The sequence below is a fragment of the Lampetra fluviatilis genome, unplaced genomic scaffold (assembly GCF_964198595.1).
Source record: "Lampetra fluviatilis unplaced genomic scaffold, kcLamFluv1.1 SCAFFOLD_1466, whole genome shotgun sequence".
NCBI lineage: Eukaryota > Metazoa > Chordata > Hyperoartia > Petromyzontiformes > Petromyzontidae > Lampetra > Lampetra fluviatilis.
In genome coordinates this window covers 1-14438 of record NW_027621173.1, presented here as the reverse complement: position 1 = coordinate 14438, position 14438 = coordinate 1, and the positions used below count along the sequence as shown (strand labels likewise).

General features: G+C 54.7%; 1 protein-coding gene across 1 annotated transcript; it reads right to left on the bottom strand.

Moving 5' to 3' along the window:
* Positions 1–313: 313 nt before the first annotated feature.
* LOC144954880 (putative carboxypeptidase X1) lies at positions 314–12809 on the bottom strand (the record flags this gene model as incomplete). Its single annotated transcript, XM_078885272.1, has 7 exons — positions 12706–12809; positions 7212–7351; positions 6131–6215; positions 5019–5169; positions 3943–4025; positions 2590–2713; positions 314–590 (listed from the first exon to the last, which is right to left on the bottom strand). Coding segments are annotated over exons 1-7 (953 nt in total), but the record flags the coding sequence as incomplete, so codon positions are not given.
* Between the last annotated feature and the right edge of the window lie 1629 nt (positions 12810–14438).

The following is a 14438-nucleotide window of genomic DNA, read 5'->3' as shown; positions in this document are numbered from 1 at the left end:
AAGGCCCTCTCGCCTTGAGGAAGGCCCTCTCGCCTTGAGGAAGGCCCTCTCGCCTTGAGGAAGGCCCTCTCGCCTTGAGGAAGGCCCTCTCGCCTTGAGGAAGGCCCTCTCGCCTTGAGGAAGGCCCTCTCACCTTGAGGAAGGCCCTCTCGCCTTGAGGAAGGCCCTCTCGCCTTGAGGAAGGCCCTCTCGCCTTGAGGAAGGCCCTCTCACCTTGAGGAAGGCCCTCTCGCCTTGAGGAAGGCCCTCTCGCCTTGAGGAAGGCCCTCTCGCCTTGAGGAAGGCCCTCTCGCCTTGAGGAAGGCCCTCTCACCTTGAGGAAGGCCCTCTCGCCTTGAGGAAGGCCCTCTCGCCTTGAGGAAGGCCCTCTCGCCTTGAGGAAGGCCCTCTCACCTTGAGGAAGGCCCTCTCGTGCCCGTCGGGGTTCATGGAGGGCAGCAGGTGGAGCCGCGTGTTGTTGACGAGGTAGTGGACCCTGCGGCTCCCGCGGCGGTACTCGTGGCACAGGAACTCCATGAGGTTGAGCAGCAGCTCACGACCAAGAGCCTCGTTGCCGTGCATCCCACCCACGTAGCGGAACTCCGGCTCGCCTTGCGGTGAGGAGTTGGTGGGTGAGGGGTTGTTGGTGGGTGAGTTGGTGAGTTGGTGGTGAGTTGATGGGTGAATTGGTGGGTGAGTTGGTGGTGAGTTGGTGGTGAGTTGGTGGTGAGGAGTTGGTGGGTGAGGGGTTGTTGGTGAGGAGTTGGTGAGTTGGTGGTGAGTTGATGAGGGAGTTGGTGGTGAGTTGGTGGTGAGTTGGTGGTGAGTTGATGGGTGAGTTGGTGGTGAGTTGATGGGTGAGTTGGTGGGTGAGTTGGTGGTGAGTTGGTGGTGAGTTGGTGGTGAGGAGTTGGTGAGTTGGTGAGTTGGTGGGTGAGGGGTTGTTGGTGGGTGAGTTGGTGAGTTGGTGGTGAGTTGATGGGTGAGTTGGTGGTGAGTTGGTGGTGAGTTGGTGGTGAGTTGATGGGTGAGTTGGTGGTGAGTTGGTGGTGAGGAGTTGGTGGGTGAGGAGTTGGTGGGTGAGGAGTTGGTGGTGAGTTGGTGGGTGGTGAGTTGGTGGTGAGTTGATGGTGAGGAGTTGATGGGTGGGGAGTTGGTGGTGAGTTGGTGGTGAGGAGTTGGTGGGGAGGAGTTGGTGGTGAGTTGGTGGGTGGTGAGTTGGTGGTGAGTTGGTGGTGAGGAGTTGGTGGGGAGGAGTTGGTGGGTGGTGAGTTGGTGGTGAGTTGGTGGTGAGGAGTTGGTGGTGAGGAGTTGGTGGGGAGGAGTTGTTGGTGAGGAGTTGTTGGTGAGTTGTTGGTGAGTTGTTGGTGAGTTGTTGGTGAGGAGTTGGTGGTGAGTTGGTGGGGAGGAGTTGTGGGTGGAGAGTTGGTGAGTTGGTGGTGAGTTGGTGGGTGAGGAGTTGGGTGAGTTGGTGGTGAGTTGGTGAGGAATTGTTGGTGAGTGGGGGGGGGAGAGGCAGTTAGCGAGCGCCCATTTTCGACATGGTGGTGGTTGTGGCACAGCAGGGGGTACAGCTGGTGGTGCATCTACCACTCATCTCAGTCAACCCATGGCACCTGCCGGGTCTGTTCCCGTGACCTCCCGCACCTAGCCTGGCACAGCAGGGGGTTACAGCTGGTGGTGCATCTACCGGTCATCTCAGTCAGCCAACCCATGGCACCTGCCGGGTCTGTTCCCGTGACCTCCTGCACCTAGCCTGGCACAGCAGGGGGTTACAGCTGGTGGTGCATCTACCGGTCATCTCAGTCAACCCATAACACCTGCTGGGTCTGTCCCGTGACCTCCTGCACCTAGCCTGGCACAGCAAGGGGGTATAGCTGGTGGTGCATCTACCGGTCATCTCAGTCAACCCATGGCACCTGCTGGGTCTGTCTCCGTGACCTGCTGCACCTAGCCTGGCACAGTAGGGGGGTACAGCTGGTGGTGCATCTACCGGTCATCTCAGTCAACCCATGGCACCTGCTGGGTCTGTCCCGTGACCACCTGCACCTAGCCTGGCACAGTAGGGGGGTACAGCTGGTGGTGCATCTACCGGTCATCTCAGTCAACCCATAACACCTGCTGGGTCTGTCCCGTGACCACCTGCACCTAGCCTGGCACAGTAGGGGGGTACAGCTGGTGGTGCATCTACCGGTCATCTCAGTCAACCCATAACACCTGCAGGGTCTATCCCGTGACCTGCTGAACCTAGCCTGGCACAACAGGGGGTTACAGCTGGTGGTGCATCTACCACTCATCTCAGTCAGTCAACCCATGGCACTTGCTGGGTCTGTTCCCGTGACCACCTGCACCTAGCCTGGCACAGCAGGGGGTACAGCTGGTGGTGCATCTACCGGTCATCTCAGTCAGCCGACCCATGGCACCTGCAGGGTCTGTCCCGAGACCTGCACCTAGCCTGGCACAGTGTTACATCTATCGGTCATCTCAGTCAACCCATGGCACCTGCAGGGTCTGTTCCCGTGACCTCCTGCACCTAGCCTGGCACAACAGGGGGGTACAGCTGGTGGTGCATCTACCGGTCATCTCAGTCAGCCTCCCCCCACTGTTCACCTGGTTCATGCACGCCCGGGTTATCAGACACCTCCATGGCGTAGAGCTTGCGGTGTTGGACGCTCTGGCCGATGCTGTAGATGCGAGTGATGTCAGGGCATTTATCGTTGACAGCCCTCATCAGCTGTGCGGAGAGGGTGGGGGGGGGGGGAGAGACACGGGGAGAGAGACACGGGGGGAGAGACACGGGGTGAGAGAGACACGGGGAGATAGGGACACGGGGAGAGAGACACGGGGATAGAGAGACACGGGGAGAGAGAGACGGGGAGAGAGACACGGGGTGAGAGAGACACGGGGAGAGACACGGGGAGAGAGACACGGGGAGAGACCCGGGGAGAGAGAGACACGGGGAGAGACACGGGGAGAGAGACACGGGGGGAGAGACACGAAGTGAGAGAGAGACGGGGAGAGAGAGAAACGGGGAGAGAGAGACACCGGGAGAGAGACACGGGGAGAGAGAGACACGGGGAGAGAGACACGGGGTGAGAGAGACACGGGGAGAGAGAGAGACACGAGGAGAGAGCCACGGGGAGAGAAACACAAAAAGAGAGACACGGGGAGAGAGACACGGGGTGAGAGAGACACGGGGAGAGAGAGACACGGGGTGAGAGACACGGGGAGAGAGACACGGGGAGAAAGACACGGAGTGAGGGAGACACGGGAGGAGAGAGAGATACGGGGAGAGAGACACGGGAAGAGAGACACGAGGAGAGAGAGACACGGGGAGAGATACACGAGGAGAGAGAGAGACACGGGGGGAGAGAGACACGGGGAAAGAGAGACACGGGGAGAGAGAGACACGGGGAGAGAGAGACACGGGGATAGAGAGACACGGGGAGAGAGAGACGGGGAGAGAGAGAGACACGGGGAGAGACAGACACGGGTAGAGAGACACGGGGAGAGAGACACGGGGTGAGAGTCACGGGGAGAGAGACACACGGGGAGAAAGACACGGAGTGAGAGAGACACAGGGGGAGAAAGAGAGACGAGGAGAGAGAGACACGGGGAGAGAGACACGGGGAGAGAGACACGGGGAGAGAGAGAGAGACACGGGGTGAGAGACACGGGGATAGAGAGACACGGGGAGAGAGAGACACGGGGAGAGAGAGAGACACGGGGAGAGAGACACGGGGAGAGAGACACGAGGAGAAAGAGACACGGGGAGAGAGAGACACGGGGAGAGAGAGACACGGGGAGAGAGAGACACGGGGAGAGAGAGACACGGGGATAGAGAGACACGGGGAGAGAGAGAGAGAGAGAGACACGGGGAGAGACACAGGGAGAGAGACACGGGGTGAGAGAGAGACACGAGGAGAGAGACACGGGGTGAAAGACACGTGGATGTTCCCTGACCTTCCTCATGCCCTTGTAGTCGTGGTGAGTGAAGTCTAGCTCGTCGTACGAGACCAAGTCGATAGCACGAACATCATACGGGTCTGGTGGGACAGGGGATCAGTCACTGAGATCATCAACAACATCACCATCAACATCATCAGCAACATCATCATCAGCAACATCATCATCAGCAACATCATCATCAACATCACCATCAACATGACCATCAACATCACCATCAACATTATCATCAACATCATCAGCAACATCATCAACATCATCATCAGCAACATCATCAACATCATCATCAGCAACATCATCATCAGCAACATCATCATCAGCAACATCATTGTCATCAGCAACATCATCATCATCAACATCACCATCATCAACATCACCATCAACATCACCATCAACATCACCATCATCAGCAACATCATCATCAGCAACATCATCATCACCATCAACATCATCATCAACATCACCATCAACATCACCATCAACATCACCATCAACATCATCAGCAACATCCTCATCAGCAACATCATTGTCATCAGCAACATCATCATCATCAACATCACCATCACCATCATCAACATGACCATCAACAACATCATCATCAGCAACATCATCATCAGCAACATCATCATCACCATCAACATCATCATCAACATCACCATCAACATCACCATCAACATCACCATCAACATCATCAGCAACATCCTCATCAGCAACATCATTGTCATCAGCAACATCATCATCATCAACATCACCATCACCATCATCAACATGACCATCAACAACATCATCATCAGCAACATCATCATCAGCAACATCATCATCACCATCAACACCATCATCAACATCACCATCAACATCACCATCAACATCACCATCAACATCATCAGCAACATCCTCATCAGCAACATCATTGTCATCAGCAACATCATCATCATCAACATCACCATCACCATCATCAACATGACCATCAGCAACATCATCATCAGCAACATCATCATCAGCAACATCATCATCAGCAACATCATCAGCAACAACAACAACATCATCATCCAGCAGTGGAGAAGGGCACTGACCCTCCAGGAGACATCCCAGGACCTCCATGCGTAGACAAACGCTCCCGTTGTGGTGCCAATTCTGCGGGTTGATGCGCAGGTAGCGGGCAGCTACAGCTACCGGGAAAGTCGTGAGAACAGGCGTCTCTGCGTCTCTGTTGCCTGGGAAATACTGGAGGGGGGGGCAGGGGGGGGCAGGGGGGGGCAGGGGGGGGCAGGGGGGGGCAGGGGGGCAGGGGGGGTGATGGAGGAGAGGAAGGATGGGGGTCATGGGGTGGTGTGTATGGTGGTGTGGTGTGGTGTGTATGGGGGTGTGGTGTGTATGGTGGTGTGGTGTGTATGGTGGTGCGGTGTGTATGGTGGCGTGGTGTAGTGTGTATGGTGGTGTGGTGTGTGTCGTGCACTGGGGGGAGCGGTGGTGCAGTGGTTAGCGCTACGCTGCCCTACGACACCCGAGTTCGATTCCCGCTCACGGCCAACACCATCGGTGACGATTATCTGAACCGGTTCTGGTAGCTTGAGCAGTCACACCTGATGACGGATGCTTGTGTTGCTTCCTAAGCGTCGTGATTTATTTTTATTATTTTTTTATTTTATTTTGTTTTCACCTATACGTGACTTTACCGAAAAAAACCCAATTAATATGGATCCTTGCAGTCACGAAAGCTTCAAATCGAGATTTATTTTATTTGATTATTCTTTTTTAAATCCTTTATATTAAGTTCGCTTGCTTGCTTAGGACCGTGCAAATCTTTCGGTCGTTTTTTAACCCACTTCCCGTGCTCCAATCGAGCTGACATTTTCCACACAGACTCGTTGTGCGTGACAATTAATGTTCGCGGAAATTTTTTTTCAAAAATGTTACACTTCTTATGACAAAAATATTATATTTAATGACCAATTGCTTAATGGTGGCAGGCAATCATCTGACCCATAGGTGGCAGCCATCTCAAGCCAGAGGACGAGAGGACTCTAGCCGCCACGCATATAAAGGATTTATGATGAAAAACTTTGTTTTTACGGGTTATACTTATTTTACTATTTTCATTGTGGTATGACAGGTGAGGCTCTGCCTCCCCGTGCCTCCCCTGACCTCACGTGACTGGTGGGGCAGGAAGGACCCGCCCTCTTACCACGTCATAGTCCCCGGTGCGGTAGGGGAACCAACCCACGGTGTCGTTGCTGAAGAAGACGCGGAATGACGTCACCCAGTTTAACCTGTGGGTGACGTCATCAGCATCATCATAACATCATCATAACATCATCATCATCATAACACCACCGTCATCGTAATAACAACAACAACATCATCATCACATCATCGCCACCATTATTGACACATTCCTGCGGAGGGAGCTGGTAGGAACGTCGGGTTGCTCGGTCAATGGCCTGCAGGGTCAACGGCCAGGGCGTGGTGTATTCCGCAAATATGCCCGACTGTGAGGGCGGGCACAAGCCGGCGTGAGTAGGTTAAACGTTGAGTTTTGTAAGGGCACCACGGGGTGAGCAGCCCCTCCCCACCCAGCCCCACCCCTCCCAGCCCCCACCCAGCTCCACCCTCCCCACGCAGCCCATCCCCACCCAGCCCCTCCCCACCAAGCCCCTCCCCACCCTCCACACCCAGCCCCTCCCTCCCCACCCAGCCCCTCCCCACCCTTCCCACCCAGCCCCTCCCCACCCTCCCCACCCCACCACGTCCAGATGGACCTGTGGCCCTGCGTGACGAGGCTTTATCTGCTGCTGCTGCTCATGATGATGGTTGTGCTGATGGTTGTGGTGACCACGATGGTGATGATGGTGGTGGTGGGACCTCCTCACGTCCAGATGGAGCTGCGTCCCTGCATGATGACGCTTTATCTGCTGCTGCTGCTCATGATGATGGTTGTGCTGATGGTTGTGGTGAGCACGATGATGATGATTGTGGTGACCACGATGATGATGATTGTGCTGATGGTTTTGGTGACCACGATGATGATGGTTGTGGTGACCACGATGATGATGGTTGTGGTGACCACGATGATGATGGTTGTGGTGACCACGATGATGATGGTTGTGGTGACCACGATGATGATGATGATGGTTGTGGTGACCACGATGATGATGATGATGGTTGTGGTGACCACGATGATGATGATGATGGTTGTGGTGACCACGATGATGATGATGATGGTTGTGGTGACCACGATGACGATGATGTTGATGGGACCTCCTCACGTCCAGATGGAGCTGCGTCCCTGCGTGACGAGGCCTGTGAAGAGGGTGAGGTGGAGGGCGTCCAGCTGGAGCCACTGGCTCGTGTCGTAGGCGCCGGCGCACCACGCGCCATCCCTCTCGTCGCCATCCTCGATGCCGGACTACAGGCAGCATACCACAGCATACCACGCAGAGACATCATACAATACAGAGACATCATACCACAGAGACATCATACAATACAGAGACATCATACAATACAGAGACATTATAACAGACAGAGAGACATCATACCACAGAAACATCATACCACAGAGACATCATACCACAGAGACATCATACCACAGAGACATCATACAATACAGAGACATCATACAATACAGAGACATCATACCACACAGAGGCATCATACCACAGAGAGACATCATACCACAGAAACATCATACCACAGAGACATCATACCACAGAGACATCATACCACAGAGACATCATACAATACAGAGACATCATACAATACAGAGACATCATACCACACAGAGGCATCATACCACAGAGAGACATCATACCACACAGAGACATCATACCACACAGAGACATCATACCACACAGAGACATCATACCATACAGAGACAGCATACCACAGAGACATAATACAATACAGAGACATCATACCATACAGAGATATTATACCATACAGAGACATCATGCAATACAGAAACATCATACCATACAGAGATATTATACCATACAGAGACATCATACAATACAGAAACATCATACCATACAGAGATATTATACCACGCAGAGGCATCATACCACACAGACAGCATACCACCATGTGACCTCGATCTGTTGAGTCTGGACATTGTGGTACGGTGTGGTGTATGTTGTGTTGTGGTCTGGAGTGTGTTGTGGTGTGTGTTGTGGTGTGTGTTGTGGTGTGTGTTGTGGTGTGTGTTGTGGCATTGTGTGTGTTATGCTGTGGTGTGTGTGTTGTGGTGTTGTGGTGTGTGTTGTGGTGTGTGTTGTGGTGTGTGTTGTGGCATTGTGTGTGTTGTGGTGTGTGTGTTATGCTGTGGTGTGTGTGTTGTGGTGTATGTTGTGTTGTGGTCTGGTGTGTGTTGTGGCGTGGTGTGTTGTGGTGTGTGTGTTGTGGTGTATGTTGTGGTGTAGTGTTGTGGTGTGTGTTGTGGTGTGTGTTGTGGCGTGTGTTGTGGTGTGTGTTGTGATGTTGTGGTGTGTGTTGTGGTGTAGTGTTGTGGTGTGTGTTGTGGTGTGTGTTGTGGTGTGTGTTGTGGTGTGTGTTGTGGTGTGTGTGTGTGTGTTGTGGTGTGTGTTGTGGTGTGTGTTGTGGTGTGTGTTGTGTGTTGTGGTGTGTGTTGTGGTGTGTGTTGTGGTGTGTGTTGTGGTGTGTGTTGTGGTGTATGTTGTGGTGTGTGTTGTGGTGTGTGTGTTGTGGTGTGTGTTGTGGTGTGTGTGTGTTGTGGTGTATGTTGTGGTGTGTGTTGTGGTGTGAGTGTTGTGGTATGTGTTGTGGTGTGTGTGTGTTGTGGTGTGTGTTGTGGTGTGTGTTGTGGTGTGTGTTGTGGTGTGTGTGTAGTGTTGTGGTCTGTGTGTTGTGGTGTGTGTGTGTGTTGTGGTGTGTGTTGTGGTGTGTGTTGTGGTGTGTGTTGTCGTGTGTGTTGTGGTGTGTGTGTAGTGTTGTGGTGTGTGTTGTGTTGTAGTGTTGTGGTGTGAGTGTTGTGGTGTGTGTTGTGGTGTGTGTGTGTGTTGAGTCCGGCAAAACAACCTCCTACCTCCTCGCGGTGCCGGACGGGCAACACTGTCGTGGGCAGTGCTGTGGGGGGAGGGCCAATGCCCATTGGCCTCTCCCCTCATGGCGTCTGTGACCACCACAGTGGCTAAACGGGGGCTCTGGACGGGTGCGAGGGGCTGGTAACCCCTCCACCTTCAATTAACCACCACTAAACTACGATTTAAACATAAACCTGTAATTAATAAGCTTGTGCCGGAGGCCCCGGGGGGTCAGGCTTTTATGACGTCTCCTGGCCAAACCCCATTTGGCGGAGCCAGGAGATTGAATTTTAACCCTCGGGGCTCCTCCAGTAACAACGAAAAACCATTGCGGATGGCCACGTGGAATGTTCGAACGCTCACTGCGGAGGAGAGGCTGCCACTCCTCTGTCGGGAGCTGGACCGGTACCGCCTGGATCTCTGTGGCATTCAGGAGGTCCGGTGGACCGGTTCTGGCTCCTGCCACCATGAGGGGTGGACAGTCCTCTACTCGGGGCAGGAGACTGCCAAACAACAGGGTGTGGCTCTTCTTCTGAACAAAAGAATGAAGGGGGCGTGGGAGCGTGGCGGTGAGGTGTGGGAAGCTGTAAGCCCCAGGCTACTTTGGGCTCGCCTTCCCATCAACCAGAGGCGAGGAGTGGTGGTCGTGGTTACTTACGCCCCCACCGAAGACGAACATCCGTGGAGGGATGCAGGCAAAGCCGATGAGTCAGACGCTTTCTATGACCTACTGTCACAGGTGCTGGCTAAAGTGGCCACTCGGGACAGAGTCATCTTGTTGGGTGACTTCAATGCCCGAGTTGGTCATGATGCTGGCACCTGGTCTGGAGTGATTGGAAGGCATGGGCCAGATCAGCTCAATAACAACGGTAGGAGGCTGCTAGATTTCTGTGCAGCCCATGGGCTTGTAATTACCAACACGCTCTTCCGGCATCGGCGCATCCACACAACATCATGGATGCATGCCGGGTCCAAGCAAGAACATCTGCTGGACTACGTAGTGACGGACCAGCGGATGCGAGCCCATGTCCTTGACACCAGGACCTACCGTGGAGCTGATCTGCCCTCTGACCATCGACTAGTCATCTGTAAGATGCGCCTGCCATTCTTCCACTCCGGTGGTGGGTGTACACCCAGGATCCCATTCCAACCAAAAGTGGCCTGGTCTAAGTTAGCTGATGAAAGTTGCAAGCGAGAATTTCATCATCGCTTGCAGCTGGGGTTGGCATCGTCCCCCACTCCACCTGATGTCGAGGGTAAATGGGCGAGGTTTAAGACTGTGACTCATGCAGCTGCAATGGCTGCTTTGGGTACGCGGTCCAGACCTCCCCGGGAACCCTGGCTGACGGAGGAGGTGTTCAGGTTAATTGAGAAAAAGCGACAGGCCCACTCTCATCGCCTACAGCATCCCACGTCAGAGAATGAGGAGGTTTACCGCAGCCTTCGCTCGGAGGTTCGGAGAGCCGTAAGGCGCTGTAAGGATGGGTGGTGGTCGCGGGTTGCTGAGGAGATGGAGTCTGCCTCAGTGGCCCGCGATCACAAATCACTATTTAACTCCATCAAAAAAGTAACCTGCAGCGCCACACCTATTACCATCATTAGAGGAAAAAACGGTGATCCAATCTCCGACCCCCAGGAACAGGTTTGCAGATTTGCTGAGCATTTCTGTGAGGTCCTGGGGGAGGGAAAATCTCTCAGCCAGGAAAACATCATGGCACAAAGTGGGGATGACCCTGCTGAGGCTGCGGTGCCTCAAATATTGGAAGAGGTCACCCCCTGTGAGTGGCTGGCTGAGGTACCGGCTGTTGAGGAAGTACTGAGGGCGATCCGGAGTCTGAGACCAGGGAAGGCACCGGGCAGAGATGATCTCCCAGGCGAAATGCTGAGGGAGGGTGGCGTTTGTGCACAGACTGCCCTATATGACATCATAACAACAGTCTGGACCACTGGACGGGTTCCGCAGGACTGGAAGGATGCCCTGGTGGTCCCCCTCTTTAAGAAGGGGGACCGCACAGACTGTAACAACTACAGGGGCATCTCACTCCTCAGTGTGCCGGGTAAGGTCCTGGCAAGGATTATTCAACATCGCCTTGCTAGGCATGCTGAGGAGAGGCTTGCGGAGCCCCAATGTGGTTTCAGGAAAGGGCGGTCCTGCACAGATGCCATATTTTCTGTCCGTCTGCTACAGCAGAGGTGTAGGGAATTCCAAAAAGACCTACATCTCTGCTTTATTGACCTGGTCAAGGCCTATGATACCATCAGTAGGACTGGGCTCTGGGTTGTTCTTCGTGCTTTCGGAGTCCCTGACCCTCTGCTCACGATCATTAAGGACCTTCATGATGGTGAGCGGGCCCGGGTAAAACTACGTGGCCGGGAGTCGGAGCCTTTCCCTGTACACCTTGGGGTGCGACAGGGATGTCCTCTGGCTCCCACATTATTTAACATCTATTTCGACTGCGTAGTTCGTGAAGCCTTCAATAGCTGTACCGGGGGAATTACCATTTGGTACAGATATAATGGGAGGCTGATCGACGCCCGGGTGCGATCAAGGGATGGCTCCCTATTGGTCAACCACGTTATGTATGCCGATGATTTGGTAATAGCTGCTCATTCAGAAGAGGAGTTGGAGACGCTGCTGCTGAGGCTGGAGTGTGCCACTAAGAGGTGGGGCCTTACCATCAGCCCCACCAAAACTAAGCACCTGCCTGGGTATTTTGTACCATCGGGCACTCCGCCCCCACAACTCCCAATCGGTGATGGGGCAGTTGTGGAGAGAGTAGAGAGTTTCCCATACCTGGGCAGTGTGCTCATGACCAGCTCCAGTTTATCAGCAGAGGTCTCACTCCGAATCAGTCGAGCGGCAATATCTTTTCATCGGTTGCGTAACGCTGTGTGGAAGCTACCTGGTCTGTCGCTCCGCACGAAGCTTCAGGTCTTCTCGGCCACGGTCATTCCCTCCCTTCTCTACGCTTGCGAAACGTGGACCCCCCTAGTGGAGCATCTTCGCCGGTTGGAAACATTTAGGCTGGCCTGCCTACGATCCATCCTGGGTTTGACCAGGCTGGATTGTGTGAGGAGCTCACAAGTCCTTGAAAGATCTGGGCAAAGTCCCATCAGTGAGCTCCTCCGGCAGGCAAGGCTGCGTTGGCTGGGTCATGTAGCCCGCATGCCCAGCCACCGCATGCCTAAACAGCTTTTGTTCGGCCGGATCGAGGGGGCTAAACGGGCGCGGCACGGGCTAGAGAAGAGATGGAGTGATGTGGTACGGGAGGACGTGGAGCTGAGTGGACTTGCCGATGACTGGTACCAGCGGTGTCAAGATCGGCCTCAGTGGAGGAGGCTCGTGAAGGACGCTACTGGGCAGTTGGAGGCAGTCGCCCTCCAACAACAACGGAGGGCGGAGGAGCGACGCTCACAACAACGAGCGGAGCGCCGGGTGGCTAAAGCACAGCAAGTTGGCACAGTAGGGGGCACAGGTGGTGCATCAGCCAGTCATCTCGGTCATCTCGGTCAGTCGACCCGTGGCACCTGGGTCTGCCCCGTGACCTCCTGCCAGCGGGCGTTCGACACTTCACGTGGCCTCAAGGTGCACATGGCCTGGCACAAGCGTCGTGGTGACGTCACCGCCACTTAGTGGCGAATGGCGGTTGTTGTTGTTGTTGTTGTGTGTGTTGTGGTGTGTGTTGTGGTGTGTGTTGTGGTGTGAGTGTTGTGGCTCGACCTGGATGTTCAGCCGGGAGCGGTGTGGTCCCAGCCCGTAGCGCAGGCTGCTGGAGGCGATCAGCTGTTCATCCCTCACCTTCATGGACTCCATACCCAGTGGAGGGCAGCCTGATGGTCATCATCATCATCAGGATCATCATCAAAATCATCATGATCATCATCATGGCCGTCATCACCATCATCACCATCATCACCATCATCACCGCCATCATCACTATCATCATTATCACCACCACCACCATCATCATCATCACAACCACCACCAGCATCATCACATCACCATCATCACCACCACCACCATCATCATCTCCATCACCACCACCATCATCATCACCACCACCACCATCACCACCACCACCATCACCACCACCACCATCATCACCACCACCATCATCATCATCACCACCACCATCATCATCACCATCATCACCATCACCACCACCACCACCATCATCATCACCATCATCATCACCACCACCACCACCACCATCATCACCACCACTATACACTACACTACACACTAGTGCTGTACTAGTATACTACACTATACATTACACTATACACTACACTATACACTACACTACACACTAGTGCTGTACTAGTATACTACACTATACACTACACTATACACTACACTATACACTACCCTACACTATACACTACACTATACACTACACACTAGTGCTGTACTAGTAACGAATTGGCCACGTTCTGTTGACATGACACACAAACCTTACTTAATTGGCTGTGTCGGGTGGTGGCGGGTTTAACGACACAGCATTTATAAATATTTACGCGATCTAACCCAAACCACCCCCCCCCACCCTGTATTTTCGCGAAAGCCTGCTACGAGTCAAACTACATTTCATCATCGCTTGCAGCTGGGGTTGGCATCCTTCCATCGCACTCACCCACCCACCCACTCACCCACCCACCCACCCACTCACCCACCCACCCACTCACCCACCCACCCACTCACTCACCCACTCACCCACCCACCCACTCACCCACCCACTCACCCACCCACCCACCCACCCACCTACCCACCCACCCACTCACCCCCCCACCCACCCACCCGCCCATCCACTCACCCACCCACCCACCCACTCACCCACCCACTCACCCACTCACTCACTCACTCACCCACCCACTCACCCACTCACCCACCCATCCACTCACCCACCCACCCACTCACCCACCCACTCACCCACCCACTCACCCACCCACCCACCCACCCACTCACCCACTCACCTACCCACCCACCCACTCACCCACCCACCCACCCACTCACCCACCCACCCACCCACTCACCCAACCACCCACTAACTCACCCACTCACCCACCCACCCACCCACTCACCCACTCACCCACCCACCCACTCACCCACTCACTCACCCACTCACCCACCCACCCACCCACCCACCCACCCACCCACTCACCCACCCACCCACTCACTCACCCACTCACCCACCCACCCACCCACCCACTCACCCACCCACCCACCCACCCACCCACCCACCCACTCACCCACCCACCCACCCACTCACCCACCCACTCACCCACCCACCCACCCACCCACTCACCCACCCACCCACCCACTCACCCACCCACTCACCCACCCACCCACCCACTCACCCACCCACCCACCCACTCACCCACCCACCCACCCACTCACCCACCCACCCACCCACTCCTCCTGATGCCAAGGGGAAATGGGTGAGGTTCAGGATC